The sequence below is a fragment of the Numida meleagris genome, chromosome 6 (genome assembly GCF_002078875.1).
Source record: "Numida meleagris isolate 19003 breed g44 Domestic line chromosome 6, NumMel1.0, whole genome shotgun sequence".
In the NCBI taxonomy this organism is placed as follows: domain Eukaryota; kingdom Metazoa; phylum Chordata; class Aves; order Galliformes; family Numididae; genus Numida; species Numida meleagris.
The window spans coordinates 48,031,304-48,054,269 of record NC_034414.1 but is presented as its reverse complement, the minus strand read 5'-3'; the positions used below and the strand labels follow the sequence as shown (position 1 = coordinate 48,054,269).

The window sequence follows — 22,966 nt, the reverse complement described above, 5'->3', positions numbered from 1 at the left end:
TTGAGAAACATCATGTATTTAATTCAGAAAAGGAAAACTAAACAAACCCAAGTTTCTCTGTTGGGAAAGGTAGGAAGGATGGAAAAGATAAGAAGTTGTTTTTCAAACACCAACACCCCCTCAATCCAGTTTTAACACCATTTGAAAAGTACTATCAATTAAGTGTACATGACCAACCATTCTGTTCAACTTTAATAACTGAATCTGCTTTAGGTTAGCATATTATCATTAAGTGAAGCAAACATCATAGAAATAATCTCAGATTAACGAGAAACTTTGAAGTGTAGACTTTTCAGCATGCAAAACCATTTACTTAAGTAAAGAACTGAAGAAATTTACTTTTCAAAAGATGAACATAAAATGCATTAATAAAATAGATGTGCAAGCTTGCAAGCAAGACAGAAAAAAAGACATTTGCACTTGCAAGCTGTCCAGTATCTGTGCGGGCCATAGTTATTGGGCAGTTTAAATGCATTGGCTATTTTCTCAAGTTAAATAAATAAATGCAGCTTTACTTAGCCAGCAGGTTGAAGTTTTTATAACCATACATCAAAAGTAAATTTTCTTTTTATCCTCTCCTATTACTTGTCTGGATTCAAGTTCTTATTTAAAGATGGAAATTTACTGCAAAATCAAACACGATAATATCTGCATATATCAGGTGTGGTTTGTTTGTTTTTAAACTACTAGGAAGCTATTTAACATACTTATTGAATTACGTATTTAGCTTACGTAATTCAATACCTTGCAAGCTTATAAGGTAAAGATTTAGTGAAGCGTGTCATATTCTTAGTGTATTCGAACATTCCACTAGAAAACAGGAGTCACAGAATTAAGGTCATTAAAAAAAAAATTAAAAGACATGCCAAATAATGAATTAACCAGACCACAGTTATTAACTGTGTGGAAGGAGTGGGGGGAGAGGGGGAAATTAACCGCAAAAACGAAAAAAAACACACCACACCACACCTAAAGACAGCGTCCCAGAATTAGTCAGAGCACTACAAATTAGCTGTGCCGGAACTTTAATAGAAAGCCATTAAAGCTTAAATATCCAAAAAAAACAGATGGGACATTCAGCAGTGGTTCATTGTATTATCTTTTTCATAATAAAATGTGCCCTCTGAAGTTTGATATCAAAGTTCGCATTCCTTTGGTGATGACAGCAGCAGATGTTTGATGTTTGTAGATATTTCAAATTATTAGTTTGAACTTTGTAGACGTATCGAACCGCATCTGCCTCTATCAACAAACCCAAGATGCTTTATTTGTATTAAACGGATCCTTAATTCTACTAAGCTGATTAAAGTAAAATAAAAGATGTTTTTTACTGATGTTCTTGCAATATAACCACTGGAATCTTTAAAAAGCAAACCTGTCAAGTACAAAGCTAATGTATTGTGTACAGACATACATGAGTGTACTATCCAGACATGCACTTTTTTAAGTGATAAAAATTTGGTATTATTCAGCAACAATGATGTCAAAAAGAGATTAATCTACTTGACCAGTGTATTTATAAATTCACACAAAGCACGCCAGAATCACTTTAACACGTGAAATGCCTTTTATAACACACATGCGATAAAAACACTCTGTATACCACCAATGGTTTCTCTAGCATTTTTCTAGCACTTAAGTGTAGATTCCGGCTTCAGTAATATCTAGCATACTCTTGCTATACACTCTTTTTCTCATTATTCTAGGAGTTCAGGTACTCACTTTCACTTTTTACTGTTCATTTCAACTCGTTCTCTCATTATGATACACATATGATCATTTGATACTCTACTACTCAGTTACGACACACGCAACTACCAGTGTCAACATACTGCAGTTAAAAATGCACCAAAACATGGTTTGCACACTACCTACAGTAAGGAAGCACAATTTTAGCTAAAACCTATCAGTTCAGAAGTCTGATCCAAATGAGCATGTCTAAAGCGATCTGTTAGAATGTTAATTATTCTGGCTGTAACAGTAATTTTTAATGTCACCTTTGCAGATCCTCATGAGTTCATGAACATCCTTCTGGAGCTTCACGACTGGTAACTCAGGACAAACCTATTGAAGCCTGTTGCCAGTAGGATGAGAAGCACTGAACAGAAATCTGTAGATGTACTTGCAGATTTTTATTGGTTAGAAAGAACAGAAGAGGAATTAAAGCCATAAATAACATCAGCTGTGATGAAAGGGAGAAGGGATGGGCAAGATATAAAGATGATGAATCTGTTCTAAACAAGACAAGCAATTGCATGCTGTGAAAAATATATACAACACAAAGGTCCATTGTTTTAGGCAGGGTAATTATAATATGAAGACCATAATCATCAGTGGTTTTAGCAGTTAAAGAAATTTTAGTCAAAGGGGGGCTACTTAAAGTTACTCACATCAAGCATTTGGAGGATTGGGCTCATGCTGATACAAAGATCAATCAAGCGATGCACAGTTATCTGTAATTTTTACTTTTATTTCAGGGCAAGCTTTACTGTTTGACAAGAAACAGCGCCATCTGCTGACAAAAGAAGTAGTAGCAGGAAAAGCAAGTATAAGACACCAAGACTGTTAATGTTCTTCTTAATAAAATTAGTTCCAATTTCTAAAGAAAGTAGCACATCCCCAGCGTGTTTTTGCACATTTCTTCTAGTGTTGTCTAATAATTTAAAGTTGAGATGGAATCCTAATCGGAAGATGAGGAAGAGATGTTCTTGAAGCATTCTGGCAAACTGCATCTCCATCAAGCCCACCGCACAATCCACAGCCTCTCCCTTTCACAGACTAGAACTCAACATCCTGTTAAGTGTTACCTCAACATACAACAAGCTTACTTACAGAATGTTAATTTATGCTGCATTTCTGTTCAACCTTGCTGAATTTTGTATTAGCAGAAAAATCAGGAGCCAAGTAAGAATTCAGAGTAAAAACACTTTTGTACATTCAGAAAAATGAGGCAACTATGGGATTGTGCTGTTTTTTATTGTGTTTTCAATGGAGAAATACATCATCTGTTTACAAAATAGCTCTTGAAAAATACAAGGAGTACAGATACTATAAAACAAAGCAAACTCCAGTCATGAGACACTACGTACATCATGCGAAAGCAACAGTCTGATCTCCAGGTTATGAAAACTAGAATTAAAAAGTCACTATACAGAAAAGTTCCAAGTTCCCAGCTTGGCAAAACTTGGGTGCAGTTACATGAAACGTTTAATAAAATGAAAAAGATTTTTTGATGTGTAAACAAAATGACAAGACTAAAATTGTGCCTGGCAATTTCGATCTAAACTCCATAGCTACACAAAATACACAGACACCTTGTACACTTCAACTGTTAATATAACCTTCTTTGGGAGGTGGACAACAGCAGGCTGCACAGGGCAAGGAAAAGTAAAGATTTGTGTACTAGACTTCTTGGACAAATGGCAGAAAAAACCTTCAGTTACTGCACAGCCTAAGAAAAAGATAAGCTACACTCTGACTTTGGAGAATTAATTTAGAAGGATAAGGGGAAGAGTGTAAGTAATTTAATTTTAACATGAAAGATGCACGTGTAAAGAGAATGGAGCACAATGGGAGAAGAGAGTTCATAAAACATGCTAATCAAAGTATGGGAATACGATCTGATATCCCACATATTTCAGACTAAGTAACAGTAACATGAAGTTTGTTATCTACATTTGTTACTACCGCTGATATCCCTCATATTCCTCAATACTGCTGTTCTTTGCCATGAGAGACTCAGTTCTTTCAAAAGAAAAAGTTGTTACTTATCTTTTTTTATAGGACTACGGAACAAAAAATAGGAGTAAGAGAGTTTAGTAGATGTCAAGTGCTTACTAGAAATGTGATTTTTAAAAATTCAATGTTGTTCAGCATGTAAAACTATTTCTGATGAGCCATCTAAAAACAAAAATTTTAAAATTCCTGGGGAAAAATCTTTTTTCCTTTATTTAAAATTTGAACCTTTTAAATGCATACAGAACTTTTATGGAGTGTACAAAAATCATCTTATATTTAGTGATTCAAAGGCCATCAAGACAGGTGTTACATTTCACAGGCACACATTTTTACTTAAACACTTCAGTGATGGGACAAACTTTTGAATTTGTGCCTACAGGCCACAAGGTATTATGATTATGTAAGGGGAAACAAAAAACAAAAAACAATATTATGGTCTGGCTTGTTTTTATTTTGTATAACTATTGTCCTATACGGTGCATACAAGCTGCAATAAAAACCCCAACACTAAATGCAAAAGCTTTTCCCAAGAAATACAATAAAGAGCTCAAAAAGGAAATAAGGAGTTTGATTAGTTCAAAGGAAAGTTTATTCGCTGTTTGACTGCTGATCTGTATGCACCTTAAAACAATCCTATAAATAAAAGTAGACAACATCTTAATCAAGTCCCACCAATACCAAAAACTTCCCAATTACTTCCTCAGCATATGTCTTATTACCCCAGGATTGGACATTCCACTTGAAAGGCTTACTGCTGCTTGATGGCAGTTGAACTAGATATACTATACACTTCGTCTTCAATGTATAGTATATCATAGATCATCATCCCATTTGCAGATTACTACTGAAGAGATTCTTCAATAAAATGAAAATACATCAGCAGATCTAAGATTAGTCATACTCCAATAAAAAAAAGTACATAAAAGTGCATTTAAGGGATTCTTATGCCAGTTTTATCTCAATTTTGAAACAATGCATCAAACAAATTCAATCAGTATGTCAAATATGGATACAAATAGTGTTCATGTTTTTAAAGGCAGTTGAAATACTTTGAAATACTTAATGCAACTGTTGCTAACACATTAATAGTACTCCTGGCTTCACATACTAACCTGGACTTCCAATCAAGTGGTGATTTTAGCCCAGAAAGGGAAGTGCACAAAATATACCTAAATCCATTTCCGATCATGTTCTAGTCTTGCACTCTCTGTTCTCCTTTTTTTTTTTTTTTTCTAGCATTAGAAGACAACAGGTTGAGTTGGCAGATATTGTTATGGACCCCTGAGGTTGTTTTTACCGGTTCAATCTCAATTTTATTGAATTCTTGATAACAGGAATAGGATTTGCAGGGAGAGCAGGGATATCTGAAAGATCTGTACTGGGTGTTTTCTGAAAAGAAAAGAAGAAGTTTGGTTGTATTTTAACTGTAAATTACAAGAATGTTGTAGAAATTGGCACCAGTGTTCAACAACAAATCAAATCTTCAAGAGTAATTCAAAATATACCAAGATAAGGATAATTATTATAAACTATAAACACAGAAGCAAATATTCCCTTTGCATACAATGCCAAAGACTGTTTCAAAGCATGCATTTCCTTTTCCCACAACTGCAAGAAATCAGGAGGTGCTGCAGAGAAAGCCGAGCCTACTAAGAGTCTATATCATAATAAAGACATAATATCCGTAATAAGGGTGACATCTACTATCAGATGAAGATGTTTGATATTTCAAGATCGTTATGAGTAACTCAGTAATGCTGTTAACAATCTTACAGACTGAAGATGAGATGGCTGTCCCCTATGCAATTTGTGTCTTTTTACATTTATATTTCAGACTGTTTAAGAATACTTAGTGACCAGACCTCCAAAATGAATTAAAACAGATTAACTTGGAAAAGGTATGACAAAACACTGCTATGAGACTGGGAAAAGAATTCCACACTGAAAATAATCTGAACACTTCTGTCTCACTTAAAAGAATTAAATCCTGTTTGGCAAAGTTACTTCTAAAAGCAAATGAAGAAAAATGTAGAAAAGAAACACTCAATATTCAATACAATACATTCATTTCTTACATGCTTAAGAAGTCTCTATTTTTAAGCTGGTACCCTTTCTTTTTTCCTCCACTTCTGCATATTACTTGACATCACAATAATCCAATTATTATTACTTTACACGATTTAAAAGAAAATGTTTTCTTACGCTATGAACATTCAAAATTAGTATAAAGTACATTTCACACATAAGAAAAACTGCTTTAAAGTGACTACTCTCAACTGTTGCTTCATTAAAATGAATCAGCAGAGTACACTGACTGACATGATAGCAAAACACAATGCAACGAAGATTCACAGCAAAATAGCTTTGATATCCCTCCTTCCCCACCAACCTGCACCCAGTAGCCCACTGCCTGGTTCAGTCTGACCTGTATTGTTTTCATGTCCTGCAACACAAGCAATGTTCTAGAAGCCAGTGAAAATATTGAAAAAGTGACAGAAAAAGCCCACCATACTTTTGTAGTTTCCAGATTACCTTTGCTACATTAACAACTACTGAATTTGTAAAAACTAAAAAACTTTATATAATAATCTCTTAATAGATGAAATAAATTTGGCATACTATGTGATGTTTAAAGAAACTAGTTGCCTTGAAGTAGTTTAAGGTGCCCACATAACATCTACAATTTCTGCCGAACAATATTGGTACCTTTATTAAATACTGCTCATGCGGTCTGCTCATGTAGTTCAAAAAGCCTGATAACAAATACGATTACTACTATTGCAATACATCCCCGTTTTCGATCAATATATTTACTATACACCATCTAAAGAGTAAAGTGAGCATAAAATGACTTGCAATTGTAAACTTTTAATCAGTAGAGCAACAATTAAGGCTTAAACATCCTAGTAAAGACATTCTCCAGAAGTGATTATAATATTAGGAACAAAAGCTTAAGAGACTCTAACAGAATGCTCCTTACACTCCTTCACCAACAATAAAGTGAGATAGTTGCCTGATGAACTATCAGGTCAGAACTTCTTTCTCTCCCCTCATACCAAATATATCAGAATCTGAAGCTGCATTTCTCACATGTCTCTACTAGGACATCTTCAAGCAGCAGCTATTTAAAGCATTTTTTTCCTTGTTAGAAAGGATTATTCTGTGATGTGCAAAGCACAAAGGAATAAACTGAGCCCCTTACTTTGAAGGCACAATTCAGAAGAGCGAATCCAACTTCGGTCAGTTTGTATGGCAAGCCATACATGTTTAGCTACAATGCATATTCAATAAGATCAATGATCATCTAAAACACAAAAATTGTGACAGTAACAACAAGCAACTTTATTTTCATTTCAATGTTTTCAGCACAGACCAACATATAGAAACAGAAATCCACTGTTTTCAAAGCCAGTACCTGAGGAGCTTGCAAAGTTGTCTGAAGATGTTCCGTTTGGGAATTAACATTCACTTCTGTCTCCAGCAGCTCCTAAAAATAAACAAATGAGGGACCATGTCTAAGGCTTTACTGAAGTCCAGATAGATTATATCAGTGCCTCTTCCCTTGTCCACTGACGGAGTTACACCATCTTAAAAAGCAACAAGGTTGGTTAGGCAAGACCTGCTTTTGATGAAGCCATACTGTTTTCCCATATCACCTCCCTCTCTTCCATATGCCTTAGCTTATCTTCCAGGAGGATCTGCTCCATGATCTCACCCGGCACAGAGTCAAGGCTGACAGGTACTGGATCATCCTTTCTACCCTTCTTAAAAATGAGTGTGACATTGCCTTTGCTCCACTCACCAGGGACTTCACCTGACCACCACGATTTTTCAAATATCATTGAGAGTGGCTTGGCAAGTACATCAGCCAATTCTCTCAGGACTCTGGCATGCATCTTATTGGGACCGTCAGACTTACGGATGTTCAGGTTCGTCAGGCCTGATTTTCATTTACAGCAGGAGGAGCATCACTCCCCAGTTCCCACCTTTTGAACCATCCATTTGAAGGTTCTGTGTAAGGCGGCCATTAATGAAGACTGGGGCAAAAAAGTTATAGAGTACTTCAGCCTTCTCATTGTCTGCTGTTACTAGCCTGCCTACACTGCTCACTGTGGGGGTACATTCTCCTGCACTTTCCTTTTCTGGCTGATGTACCTATAGAAGCCTTTCTCCGCCTTCTTTGTGCCACTTGCCAAGTCCAGTTCAAGCTGGGCCCTGGCCTTATCGACCTCATCTCTACACTGTCTAGCAGCATCTCTCTACTCCTTACAGGTTACTTGTCCCTGCTTCCACTGCCTGTACATTTTCTTCTTGCTCTACAGTATGACCAGCACGCTAAAGAATGTTTTGCCCTCTAGGAATTTGACAGCAACACAAGCTACTTCACTTCTCATTTGTCAGTTGTTAAACCACCCATACCTTTTATGCAGAATCCTGTAGGAAAATATTGCATGTCATTCAGCTTATTAAAGAAAAGGCATAGTATCAAGGAACAATCACATGACAGATTAACGTAATTCTTACAAATTTGACTGCTTTTCCAATATTATTAATTGAGTAAATTCCTTCAGTGATGTGGAACAAAGCTGAAGTCACTCAACTCAGTTCGTAAACAGCTGAAGATCAGGACTAACCTTCTATGTAATCACAATACAGAAACTGTATCAAGAACTGAACATCAATTTCATCGCTCAGTAATTTTGTTTTAGCAGCCCCCCTATACTTTTCACTACAGACCAAATTATCCTCAATCCCTACACATAACCTCATCTTCCTGCCCCACTATAGTTTTTAAAACTAGGACTGAAAATAAAGTACTTTAAGAACTGTCTGTGGAAAAAGAAGCTAGAAGAAAGGTTAATTACTTAAACCCACTTTTACAAAGGTTGCAAATACTGCGTTTTTAAATTCACATTTTCATAGATTTGTTACAGTGCAAATTGATAATGAGTATAAGGTTAAATTCATCATTCTGCCAGAACAGTTTTCCTGCTACCTTAGTAGATTAAATCAGTTTTTTGTATGACCAGATGAATGTCAGAGCCAGTTTTTCAGTGGGACATTCAGTGGGACTAAATGACTAAAATAGGACAGTGGGACATTCTCCTTTTAATGAAAGCCTGTTATTTAAAATTGTATCAAACAATAAGCCACACCCTAGTAAAAGGTATGCATTTCAAAGTAGAAAAAAAAAAACAAGTCTATGTTAGTTAAGAAGTCCATTCCCCTGTGTCCTACCATACAAATTAAGGACACAAGATTTAGAGAAGACTACAATAAAGCCTAAAAGGATTACCTACAACTTTTATAATAATCTGTATCCAGAGGATCTACTTTCGACATTAGGATTAAATGCTTACAACCATTTCTGCCTTCACCTGTCTCGAGTTCAAAGCGATTTCAAGGTGACTAAATAAGATTTTTCACTGAAGGGTGTGGAAATTAAACCCAAGTATTAAAGCATTATTAGATATTTTAATTTCTTGGCATATTTTCCACAGTATTCCATGAGTACTAAGACATGCCCTATCAAAACAGTGTAAGTGGTTATCATAAAGCTAAGGACATACCATCACTCTTTCTATTTACAGTAAGCAAAAATATTGCCTGGCAGTTTACAAGATACTGTAGGGGCATGCCTGGATCTCTGAAAGTCCCCAGAGGCTTTGCTACAACTGCATCTGTTTATCTATCAGAAAAGACTTTAAATAGCACCATTCGTTTCCCCACAGTCTAAAGCTTGGGCAAGTTAGCACCTAGCTTCTTTGTGCTATGTATAACGCAGTGTGAATGACCAGCAAAAAGTCACTGTCTACTGTCCTACGTGTCAATGGGCTTGGGAAGAAGCTAGCCTAATATCAGGTAACATACTGCAATTTGTTAACAAACCCTTTGAAGAAGAACATATGAATTTGATGTCTTTAATGGAGAGTCTATACTATATCTACAAGTACTACCGGTCATTTCTAAGGGAAAAAAAACCAGTAATTTTCGTAAGTAAGAGCTGCAATTAATGTAGACAAAATTATATACAGCAGTGATACATACCTTAGTTTCCATTCTTTCATGCTCGTTCACATCTATAAAGTTAGTATCTTCACTTATTTCATCCTGCTGGAATGCACACAAAACCAGAAACTATTAACCATGATGAAAACATTTGTTAAAAAAAAAAAAAAGAAAGAAAATACATGGAGACAGAATTAACTGCAAGACATAACATATTATACTCAAAAACTGCTTTTAAGATAAGAATTTAGAATCTAAGTATTTGTGCTGATGCAGTTATATGTGTCACATGACAAGCATCAGCATAACACAGAACAGTAACACCTTAGTAAGCTGAATATATAAAGAAGATGCGATCAGAGTAGGAAATACACAAGCTAACAAAGTATTTGAAATCTGGAATACGATAATCAGTATTCAGCAGCAGAAATTAATATTCAAAGTTTTGGACCCTCCGTTGCTACAATCTCAAAATCTGAGATACCTCTTCAATTTTCATTTTCTTGGGAGAATCTTCTTTATGGGGAGAAGATGTCCTTTTCACTGCTGTGACAGGGCTAGGTGTTTTTGTTCCAACATTTCCTGAAATTCTGGGTGACGGATTTAACAGATGTGCTGAGGAAGCAATTCTAGAGATGGTAGGCTTTGGTGGTGGAGAAATGGCTGGTTGTGTGGCAGTTTGAGGAATGCTTTCATTTGAAGAACCTATGGGCAAATAATTTTAAAAGCTTCAGCAAGATTAGTTCAGACAAACACTTCACTTTCCAGTCACTATTCAAAGATCATCATTAATCAAATAGGCTCCAAGGAAGTGGAGAAGCTAGTGGTAAAAGCATTCCATTTAGAACAGCAAATGTTCAGTTCCAAGCTCATTCAGAGAGAGAACTCACATACCAGACACAAGGTAGTGATATCAGAGACACTCTGCAAGGCCTAATTAGCCCTGCTAATCAGCAGATTGTACTAGTCAGGTGAAGCTCTGTGTTCATATACATACCTACAGTGTTCTTGGTACCCAAAGAAGTTTTACTGCTTCTGTACTCAGCCATATATACACTGCCTAAGAGTGCCTTAAAACAAATCCAAGGCAAATCTGATTCTCCCTTTTTCATACCACCCCTGAGTTTATCATTGCTCAGGCTCAGAGTACAAAACTATGAAGTCAGAGAGCATGAGATAAACATCTGACATTCTCTACATCCTTCTGAAAAATGTTCCACTTGACAAAGCTATACCTCATCAGCTGCCTATCTCAAACCAATAAGCACATACAGGATGTTTTTCCTCTATCCCAGGATGAGAAAAAATTACACACCTACTCATATTAATGCACTCGTGACGTGATAAAATAAATTACAATCATAAGACTCCACCATTCTACATATCTGAGACTGATGAGACTTCATCTTGTAAGGATAACCAGTTGCAATCCCTTTCACATCTGCCTTGCTTCATGTATACAGCTGAAGTGCCAGCAAGTCAGCTACTCCTTTCTTGTTTCTTTGTTTCACCAGATGCCTTTGTTACTTCACTAAAATATCAATTCTTTTCAGAAGTATGTTTACTTTCTCTTGTAGAAAATATAGAACATAAAGCAGCACACACAGTTGGACATACTTAAAAAGACATCACTAAGGAGCATATGTTGTGCTTACACCTGAGGCTTTTTCACTCCTAGAATCCATTTCATGAAGCAGAAGGAGGAATATGGGAACAGTTTACAGGCAGTAAAGAACCGCTCCTTTGATTGAACTATGAAATGGATTACAAATAAATAAAAAAATTTGTCTCCAGATTTGGATATTGACTGGTTTAATGAGGAAAAAGTGTCCAATCTCCAAACATCATCTATATTGGAAAACTTTATTGCTAGTGTGAGTGGCAAACAAAAGAATAAACAAACACTGCTGCACAACATATTCTGCCGTGATTTCCCAAGTCTAAAAATATTAGTTAATCTGTATATCAAGCAGAACATGTTACAGCACATGTTTAATGAAGACCTGAATAGAAAAAACACTGCTTTACAAAAATCAATAGAAGCAATGTATTTTGTGGCCATTTTCCTTACCCCCTGAGCTTTCACTGGAATTTGTTTGTGGCACAGTGACTTCAGAAGCCTGTATGTTGGTCACAGATGCTGCTGTTACAGCTGGCGCAGGACTGCTTCTGCTAAAAGAGAAAAATGAAAAAATGCCTAACATCAGTGAAGCACAACACATAGTTTTATGGCACAGTACGAAGACAGAATTGAGCATTAGCCATCTACGAAACTTGAGCAAAGACAGCTTTTTAGACTGGCAAGAAGTTGCATTAAAAAAAAGGCAAAAATTCAGGCAAGTCTGATCAGAAGAGATGCAGGGGTAAGTATAGCAATTATTTTCCCATGGAACAGAACAAGGATAATGTAAAGGACTGGAATAGAAAGCCTGATTTCAGCCTACACGCACCACTGCAACTGTAAGTTATGTCTGGATCTCCTGAGCAAAACCTGGGATTTCGCATGACAAAAAATTTTTCCCCTCCTCTTTTTCATGAACTATGGAAGCAGTGTTTGTTTAAAAATAACACAGGGAAAGTTATACTTCAATTGTGACACACTAGATACCATGCTTGCCCAAGAACTCCATATTCTCACACCTCAACTCCCTTGTTTACCACCTCTCACGGCTCTATTACGATGGTGACCAAGTTACTATTTCACCTTTTTTACACTCTTGTATCCAATCTCATAACTTCTCATGTGAAGTCCAATGCTGTGCTGCTCCCCATCCCACAAACGTGGCACAGCTCAGGCGTTCGAACTGGAACTACAGATGTCTTCAATTTCCAGTATGAAATATTTACACCCTGACATAACAGTACTATCTTGTGAATGCAGTACTTGCCATACTTAAACACAATTCAGGAACAGAAAGTGGCCTCAAGACTGAAAGTCTTCATTACCCCTGAGAACTTCCAGAACTGTTCAATGGACTCGTCTTCATAGCACTGGTAGGCGAAGGCACAGACGTGCTGTTATCACTGTCCATAGACATGTCTAGGCTGCTGTCATTCAGAGCTGTCAATCTGACTCCCTCCGTTGAATGCTACCATCCACAACACAAAAGAAAGTTGTTAGTCTTAGTAAAGGGCTTAAAAAAAAAAAACAACTGAGATTCAAAAGACACAGTATTTCAGTCATGCAAACTATTAGCCATTACACCTGTGAAGAAAAAAGAAATGAGGGGTGATCTAACAGTGATAAGCTTCCACAGTGAGCTAAGCACCTATGTGTGCCTTAAATGTAGTTATTTTAAGAACAAATCTGAAAACAGGATCAACGTAAAATGGAAAATTGTCCATTCATGTTTTGTAATTTTTTTATATGAGAATAAACCACTGTCGTGTCGCTATAAGCATTTTCATTTCCCATACTCAAAAATCAAGTAAAGATTCAATGATGTTTAAAAACAGAAGATGAACTGTTACTGTATTTAGTGACTGTCATTTTGAATCTATTTCACGTTTCTTTATTTTTCACAGCTTATAGATACTGTTTTTACATTAATTTCAAAATTAATAGTGATGCACACCAAAATTTACATTTTTGAGAGACCAAAATGAATACAAAGAACTTAAGAGACCAACTTGAACTTAAACAGCAGAAAAATCACTGCTCAATATCAGTGGAGGACAAAAATCCTACTATGACATATGACAACTACTTAAAAAGATGCATTACTTAATATTTGTACTGTACTCTGAAATGTACTGAAATCAAGCATAAATCTGTTTGTAATAAAACATGTTCTACATTTTTAAAAAGTGTTTAATATAAAGCACCTATAGTAAAAACAGTTTACCTTTTTCTTTTTCTGAAGCACATGATTAGGTAGCAGTTGGTGAAGTTGCTTACGTTTCACATGCCTTGCAGCAATCTTCATATCCATCTCAAACATCTTGCTGTTTATTGCTTGCCTATAAACTACACAATTAGAATAACATTAATATGTATCAAAGTATACTGCAAAGTCCACTTACTTGTCCAGGAAGAAATGATTTGCATTACAGAATATCTGTCACCCTCAAGAACACTCTCTAGAGAAAAAAGTGAACAGTCTACTCTATGCCAACACTGACAGCACAAACATCATGCGATTTGCTAATTTTACTGTGAAACTGTATCAAAATTCAAATTATTCTGAATTTATACCCAGAACAAGTTACCTTAAGAGAAGGGAGGTAAAAACCTTACACTAAGTAACTTTTAAAGAGGACTGCAGTAATTCTTAACTGGCTATTTCCATCAACTGCTAGAAAACACCAGGAAGTGTCTGGGTTTACTTTAAGAAAAAGCCTTGGAAAGTGCATTCTACATTGTTTGCATCTTAGAATGTCAAGACAACATAAGTCATAAGTAAAGGAAATGCTCAACTACCAGTTTGCTCTTTTAGAAAGAGCTGGATGCATGTAACAACAATTAAGCATTAACAGAAATAACAGCCAGAAGCTGATTTAAGTATTTATAAGGTACAGGAAAAAAAAAGTATTTCCTTTAGCTCAACAGAAGATGAACAAAAAAGAAAGTATTTGTGATAAATCTTAAATACTTACTAAAGTTAACTTTATATTCAAAAACTGTATCTTTGAAAGTATAACTTAGATACGCAACTAGCCAGTTAGTACACACAGAAGTAAAAAGATCCAGAAAAGCATGTTTCCATCCTGGTAAGTTCTGCAGCATGCTGGAAAGCATCAGTTCTCTCATGTTCATAAGCAGCATTTAAATTTCTGCTCTTCCCAAGGCAAAGAAAAATAAAGCAGGCAAGATTTGTAGCATTCACCAAATTGTTTTGTTCCGAGATAACAGCCTAAGGATTTTAACAGCAAGTACAGTTCATTAGAAGCTCATGGCTTTTGGACGCTGCTTTCAGAAACAGACTAGCTATTACACCATTCCTGAATTCTCAGAAAGCAGGATGAAGTCTATAATTTCACCTTTACCCATTTACAATCAAAAGGGTTATTCCAAATGTTTTGAGAAAATAATAATCCCCTTGACTGAAAAAGGCTCATCTATCATCATCCACATATACATACACACAGACAACAGCAGATATACGTAACAATAAGTACTTTCAAACCTAAATATAATCACACTCTTTCCATGTTATCAAATCATTCCTTATGAATTTCTTACATTCTAGAAGTTTTTCATGAATCAAAAAATAAGCATTATGAAAAAAATGTTTCTCACATTTATGGATGGATATGAAACCAAAATCAAACAGATGGTATGAAATGCCATGCAATAAAACGCTGTGCTCTACAGTCTACTAGATATCTAGTTATAACCCACTGTTAAATTCAGTTTCACTAAATACGAAAAAACTTAGGCTATGCACATTGTCAAAACGAAGTTAGGTAAGGCTGATTACATATTATAACCACGTCTACTTAACAAAGATCCAAACATAATTTAGTATCCTAATGAGATCCAAAAGATTTGTATTCATCACTTTAGTCAGTAATAATCAATCAGTTATTAATCAGAAGCTTCTAGAAGCATTACAAATCACTAAAACTGTTTTTCATTAAATAACTCCTTTCCTGAATCCTTCTATTTCTAGGTACAGTTCTACTAGTGAAAGAATAGATTATGAAAAAAAAGACAAGTAGCATCATTCAACAAGTTTCTTATCTGAACATCTGTAATACAAAACTCACCTGTATCTGTAAAAGACTGGATGTCATAAGTAAGATCGACACTTAAATTTTCAGAATTTTCAGTTTTCTTGAACACCAACCCAATCACCCACATTGTACGGTATTCTTCCCTGCAAAATTTTATATAAAAGTCATTTTTGACAATATCCACCAACAGGAATAACAAGTTATTTGCTGCAACAGCTAGTTTTCTATTTTAGTTCCACTAGCACTTGGGAGCTATGTATATATAGAAAAGCAAAAACCAAAAGCTGGCTTGATGACATTGCTGCTTCATTTCCAATACAAAGAAGTCATGAAACAGGCCATCCCTAGCAAACTTAAACTAAGATTATCAGTAAATAACATCATTTCACTAACTGAGAGAATCTTTATGACTAGTCATTGCAACCATACAGGAAATAGGAGAATAGCTTATCAGCACCTGACCTTTAAGTCAAAATATTAACATATTCCCCAACTAAACAATTTCAATTTTGCCATCTAAATTTGTTTTCAGCTCTCAAATTTCTTAGCTATAACTGACAGCGAAGTTCAGTTTTCAGGCAAGAAACTCTTCACTTTGACAGTTTACTTTCCATTATTACACACAGTGAACTATCACATTCTATTACAGAATACATCAGAACACCTCAAGACACTTGATGTTTTAATTCCATGTACTTTCCTTGTAAGACTATTTCAGAACAATTCCACTTTCCAATCAATTATTGAACAAATTTAGAAAGGCATGTGAAGAACCATACTTTATTGACATTAGAAAAACAGCCTTTCCTAATAGCTTAGCCACATTAAGTCTTCTGTAATAAGAGCTAATCAGTCCATGATGATCTATACAGTTCTATCTGTATTTATCATTAAAATGGTGCTGAAGTTTTAGTGCCTTCTTTTATTCAGTTTTCACTTGGAACAAATATAATTTCTGTATTTGACTTTTTAAAGTTAACAGCATACTGTCATTTCAAGCAGTTATGCCTGGGAAAAGACTGTATGAAAAATAAACACCGTTTTCCACATATTCCCTACTTCTCCATTCTCATAGTTCACATAAAACTACAATTCCTTATAAAGGTAATTGCAACGCTATCTAGACAGAAACTAAAGTCTTAGATTTTTAGCCCTCACAGCTCCAATCTTCTTGGCAGAAGTCAAGAAACCACATAGAGTACTAGAGAGCATTAAGTGCTTGGTATTCCCTCCACTGTTTACAAATCACTAAGAAGTCTAGCATCAGCTCTTACCAAGTTTAAATGATATGCATCTCAACTGCTAAATCTTATAACATCCCATCTACTTCAGTTATTCAAGATTTTCTACTGTGTTTGATGTTCTACTCTATTCTCAGTGCTGCCTTGTAATTAAAACTGCCATGCCAACGAATACCACAATAGTCCACAAACAGCAGCTAAATAACAGTAGATAACAAGGAGTTACTATTATTTGCAATCACCAGTTATTAGCAAAAATACATATTCCTTCTTTAAGATTGTTATCTGGCTTAGGCACATTCCTACACAGAACAAAGAGCATCTGATTTTACAAACCTCTAAACAGCTTAACATTGTACGTCTTTAGGCTCTGTCATGAAAAATTAACCTAAGATTCTAAAAACATCTTAGTTTATTGATTAACATATTTTTGCTCACTTGTCAGGATTCTCCTTGGGTGCTGGGAAAGACTGTGGATTCACATGAGCCAGTGTAATGAACTCGTTCTTCTCCAAGTTTCCAACTAGAATACGGATTTTTGATTCCACCAAACCCACCCTGCATAAATGTCATTCATTAATAAGTTCTCATTAATATCAAATAGAAGTATTGAAATTTACACATCAGGCAGAAGTCCTGAGCATTTTGCTTAGACAAGTATTACAGACTACAAATGAACTAATACACTATACATGACAAATTCAAATCAATAAGCCAAGTGAGCGTGTTACAAAAAGTTACACAAAGCAAGCTCTGAAATGAAGAATGCCCTGAAGCTTTATGATCTGCTTTTACAAGTGGATTTAAATAGCAACCAATTAAACGTAAGTAATAAGCAAGCAGAAGGAACTCCCATGTATTTCTACAATTTTCTTTTAACTTCAAATGTCAAATTTTAAAAAATGTGAAAGTTTCCAAAACTTGACAATCTTAAAAGTTCTTTTATAAAAAGGAATGTAGAAATGGGGAAGAGATATTTTTAGTTTGATAAACAATATTTCTAGAGATTGACATAGACCTACTCACAACTGCTCCTTAAAGCGCATAAGGTTTAAGAAAATAAGATTTGTGAAGTGAACCTGGCAGTGTTGAAAAGAAGCATAATTAAGCCAATAGTCACCTGCCCTAAGCTTTCATTTTTATTGTTTTTCAGAAACATATCATCACATTTGTTAAATTTTGCAACTGAAAAATTAAGTTTCACATTGTTTAATTAAAAAACACACTGCATCTCCTTGAATTCAAGGTTGACAGGTTTAAATCTGCCTTTTTTTTTTTTTTTTAATAATAGTAAGCATTGTACTCACCATTCTAGCCGTTGTTTTTCTGTCGGTGCACTTGCTAGAAGTACAATATAATGCCTTTGGAGATAAAGACAATATGCTATTCTATTTATGCTTCTAAAACTAGTCATTCAAAGTTTAATATTAACATTAGTAAGGTCTATATTGCAAACTATAGATTATTAGCTTAATTTCATTACAGGGTATTTTAAATGGATAGAGGGGCTATGTTCCCCAAGCACGTGACTAAGAGATTTCTCAAAGCATTTCAAGTTTTAGGAATATTTGCAACAACATTTGAGTGCCAATAACCTTAATAAAAGGCTAGGAACACAGCACCAATTGAAGAACAGCACAGAAGCTTCAAAACGTAAGGAGAGTGGGGATTCAGCTATTAGCGAGTCCTTGCAAGTAAAAACAATTGTTCAACTATTTCTACATATACTAGTTACCCTTTAATATTAAATCTGAGTATTTAGATGAGAGGTTACCATATATTCATTCAAAGTCAGAAGTAGCGCTGAATTATGGTTTACAAAACTTTAATATCCTCATTTTAGAACCATCTAAAGATGCTTATCTGGAATTTCACAAGCAAAAAAATGTTTCCTCTGGTGATAAATTCTTAAGCTCCCAATTATATTCCAGGATAGCCAGTATTCGCCCACTGTAAGCAAGTTTCAAAGAAACAAAATACAAAATAAAAACGGTATTTTAATCAAAGCAGCCTAGGATGGTAAAAATGAAGACAATTATCATGAACTTCAAAAAAAACAAAAACCCCTTTCTTTTAACCTGAGTTATAATTGTGGGGCAGGTGACAATCTTACATGCCTACAGTCAGGCATTTCTGAAGCTTAGGATGTTGAAGCAGACTTTCCCAGCTAAGTCACCAAACTGCCTTTACTAACTACACTGATAGGGTCTACTTAGGTATTCTCCAAGCAGGATTTAAAGATCACTAGTAACATGAGGGTTTATACACGTGTACTTTTACATCACAGAAAGAAAAGCAAAGTCAATGCTGTTGGAAAAACGACAGTGCAAAGAGCACTCTGATGCTACAGACCTTCAAACTGTAACAGTAGATCAAAATCAATAGACCAAATTGGTATTGCATTTTTGTATTTATCCATATAGGTGGGATACAATAGAAAGAGGAAAAAGAGTCCCTGGTGAATGCTATAGTCCTTTAAATTCAGTCAGCAAATATCACTGAACTGCATGGATTCAAAATGAGATTCAAAGAGACTGCATTCTCTTTTAAGTAGCATGTTTTACCAACTTGTTTTTGCATTTTGGCGGTATTAACTTCCTCATAAAAAAAGCATTAAGGAGTTTTGCATGTTGTTTTACCGAAGACATCCTCCTTTCATCTCCTACTTAGGATATCATGACTCTTATCATTTTTATTCCTAAAATCTCAGAATTATTGCTTAGAGGAAAGGGAAGGAGAAGCTTAACAGATTTTTCCAAAACGTTAAATCTGAGAACACACTGCCAACTCAACTGGAATTTAGTCATGATGAAGGAACCTTAAAAAAAAAAACATACAAAAAAAAAAAAAAAAAAAACAACCACACCAGAGAAGAGAATAAGGGTCCATTTCTCAAATTCCGTGTAAGTCATTGATTTCAATATGGATTTCTTCTAAGGAGCACTACTACTACTATCATACATAAGATTCCTACATCGTTACCTATCACATGCATATATACACTAATGGATTTCATTTAATGGAAAAGACAACTTAATTTTCTTGATGTTTTCAACCATGTATGAACTGAATCAGAGACAAAGCTGCAAGTATTTGAAGAAACTCATTTTTCCAGGTAATTACTATAAAAATAAAAAAAATTCAGGAAAAAAACCATGGATTTCACAGTTGTGAGCCCCAACTAAGCTGGTAAACATGTAAAAAAAAAAAAAAAGCCTTCCTTATGGGAATAAGAACGATGATTAGATATTTTTGTCAGGGTAGTGCTAGCTATAACGTTTAACTGAAAAATAAGAAAACATGAAAATTCCCCCCTCCACCCAGTAAATACATGCATTATTTGTGCTGAGACGGAATTAATCACTATAAAACTGCTATGGACATTTTCACTAAGACTTAGCTTTAAAACAGCATGTACTACTGAAGATAAAGTTACTTTGTTTTACGGTTCAAGTTCTCACTGCTGTGTTTTAGAAAGTCAATATCAGTTATCAGTTCTTCGTTTCTCATTTCATAATAAAAAGAATGCCTAACTCAGGAGTATCCGTTACTTCACAATAAGAGGCAAAAAAAAAAAAAAAGACTACTTCTGAACGGTGTTCACCTAAGATGCACATAATATTAAACAGAAGTACATATTTTGAAAAGAAACTTGTGCTTCTTCTTTCCCACCATCTCCCTGTCAGCACTAAGTTTTCATAAGAACAACTGAATGCAAACATTACGGAACTGTATCGTATACACACAAAAAAAGTGCTTTTAAGAGTCGTAAGACTTCCTGAAAAACCCAAGAGCACATGAACTTGTTCATTCATGTTTATCTGTACTAAGCTTTCCAGGATTTACACTTAAAAATACCCGCTGCTTTAAAGTCTATCAAGGCTAAAAGCCTTTCTAAAATGATGCTCATATTTATCTATTTAGCAGGATACATCTTGTTAACAAAGGAAAAATGTAGAGCTCTTCAAATTTATTTCTCTCATCACCACACTCCCCCCTTGCTTTTAAGTTCTAATCGTTTCATTCTCATGAAACAGTTCATAGTGAAGTTATATCCACCTGAAATCATCCCTGTCATTTCCCTGCAAATGATTATAGCCAGCAAGTATAATTTGTTACTGTTTCCCACCATCTCAGAATTTAGAACAACGCAAAGGGGAGGAAAGCACATGATACAACTCCTTCACTCCAAATAACTGTTGATGTTAAAAAAATTCAAAATAAATAAAACAGATTTCCATGTTTTCCCAATCCCTAATCTACTCTTGCCATGCAGGTATGTAAACTTATTTTAAACAAGGCTAACAACGCAAATGTGATTATGATCAAAATAGATGTTTAGCAATTAATTTCTACTGGAGAGTGACAGAGACTACTAAAGCTATCCTTTAAGGGAAGAAATGCTTTTAAAAGGTATGTCTTAGAGCAAGCATCAGATTTACCCTTATCCAGAAGAACACTACACATAGCTTTGAGCTTCAGCAGAACAAGTCAATGACACAGTTTAAACAAGACAGTATGAAGGCAGAAAAATATATATCTAGCTTTCAGATGGAGATTTGACCAATAAAACGGTATGTATTACATGCTGATGACTGCATGTAATTACTTATTTTCTAATAGTTACTAATCAAAGTTTTAACTTACTACAATGTAACAGAGGGAATCTTGGGTAATTTAAATTTAAACAAGCTCCATAATACCATCCACAGTTAAAAAGAGAAAAAAAGCAAAGATTTTGTTCAAAACATACGAAATCTGGATATTCGGTACTGGCAAAAGCAACTTTTGTGGCACTGATAAAATTGCTACAGCTGATACACAAAAAAAACCTGATTAAATTGAGACTATTTCAAATAACATTTAATGTTTCTTTCAAAAATAGCAAAAATATTACAGGTAACATATTAGAAGGAGCATAAACTGATTTATCTGCAGCCCATTTTTTACTTTAAAAAATAACATAACTTTGCAGTGCCCCTTTGAGTATTTTCAAATTTTACCTCTAAGTTACAGCATAAAAGCCATCCAATGTTTTAAAGCTTTTATCATGCAAAAGGTATAGAAACAAAACACAGACACATTATGAAGGTCATCAGTCTCTTTTAATGGGGGAACTGTATATTTCAATCTTGTTTAGATTAGTACATAATCAACCAACCACCCAGCACAGAAACAGCTGTAAAATATATTTGATTTTGATTCAAGAAAAATGGGTCTCCAATTTCAATTGAGGGCAAAGAAGATGTAGTCCATATTTTAAAAATCCATATTTATTATAAAAATACAACTTTCATCAAGTCAATATACATTTAACAAGCTTCTGCCCCACAAGTATATTACTAGAAACCCTAAAAACGTCGTGTGAACTTCAATTTTCCTCATATTGTAGAAACATGACAAAATTAGAGAAGCTAGATGTGAAAGTGTATTAATGAAGAGCCAAAAGCCTTAAGCTTTAATGAAAGAAGTCCAGTAGTAACTAATACATCTGGTAGTTAGTCAACACAATTGCAAAAATGCTTTATTATCAGAGTGAACTGTTGTCTGCATTGGCAAAAGAAAAAACACAGTTTCAAGTATGTATTCACCTTGAACATTGACCTCCATAATTAGTTATTTTAATAACTTGTTTCTCCTGAGAGGCAAGACCCATTTTTAGAATGCTTACTGAAACCAATAGGTAACTTTTACACTAGTCAAACGAGCTGATTTATCTTCAATTTTATTGGCAACATACCAATTCTACAGGTTATAAACAGTGAAATTCTGAACACTGGGTCACAAACTAACAGGCTTCTGAATTATCTGCTAACGATAAAAAGGGTATCTGATTAAATGGCTTGTTTTCTAAGAGAAAAGGTAATAATGCATTTTCTCCTATATAGAAATATCCTAACAAAACACTTATTGGACATCAAATATATTTAAGATCCTGCACTACACAACATCATTAAGTATTTTAACTGATAAAACTTAAATATTCTGCCATGCCATAAATACATACTTGTACTTTTGAAAGAAGTTTGGAGCTTCAAAAAGTTTGGACCACTCTGCCTTACTCAGCAAAATTTCATCTGTGATAGCAAGACCTAAATTATAGAAAAACATTTAAGCTTTTTTTTTTAATACAATCTTATATCCAGAGAGAAACAGCTTATTAACTTAGCAGATGTTATTATAGCTAATTTTCCCCCTTCAAATTCTAAAGGAATCTATCAATGAGCTTTACAGCCTATTCAGATCTTCAGTAGTTATTTACACAGATAGTTTTTCAAAAAACCTCAAAAAATACATTCAAA

At 34.8% G+C, this 22,966-nt stretch overlaps 1 protein-coding gene across 3 annotated transcripts in view; it reads right to left on the bottom strand.

Moving 5' to 3' along the window:
• PAPOLA (poly(A) polymerase alpha) overlaps nucleotides 2,958-22,966 on the bottom strand; it is a 46,866-nt gene continuing 26,857 nt past the window's right edge. For 2 of the 3 annotated variants that reach the window (XM_021403923.1, XM_021403925.1), the window contains exons 12-22: nucleotides 22,672-22,756; nucleotides 17,972-18,025; nucleotides 17,103-17,222; nucleotides 15,457-15,566; nucleotides 13,593-13,714; nucleotides 12,694-12,836; nucleotides 11,819-11,919; nucleotides 10,232-10,452; nucleotides 9,787-9,852; nucleotides 7,154-7,225; nucleotides 2,958-5,127 (exon numbers count right to left, since the gene is read on the bottom strand). In XM_021403923.1, coding sequence (XP_021259598.1) covers nucleotides 5,032-5,127; nucleotides 7,154-7,225; nucleotides 9,787-9,852; nucleotides 10,232-10,452; nucleotides 11,819-11,919; nucleotides 12,694-12,836; nucleotides 13,593-13,714; nucleotides 15,457-15,566; nucleotides 17,103-17,222; nucleotides 17,972-18,025; nucleotides 22,672-22,756 — 1,190 coding nt within the window. In that variant the 3' untranslated portion in view covers nucleotides 2,958-5,031. The remainder of the gene's footprint in view (nucleotides 5,128-7,153; nucleotides 7,226-9,786; nucleotides 9,853-10,231; nucleotides 10,453-11,818; nucleotides 11,920-12,693; nucleotides 12,837-13,592; nucleotides 13,715-15,456; nucleotides 15,567-17,102; nucleotides 17,223-17,971; nucleotides 18,026-22,671; nucleotides 22,757-22,966) is intronic. The other variant, XM_021403924.1, reaches the window with a different exon arrangement.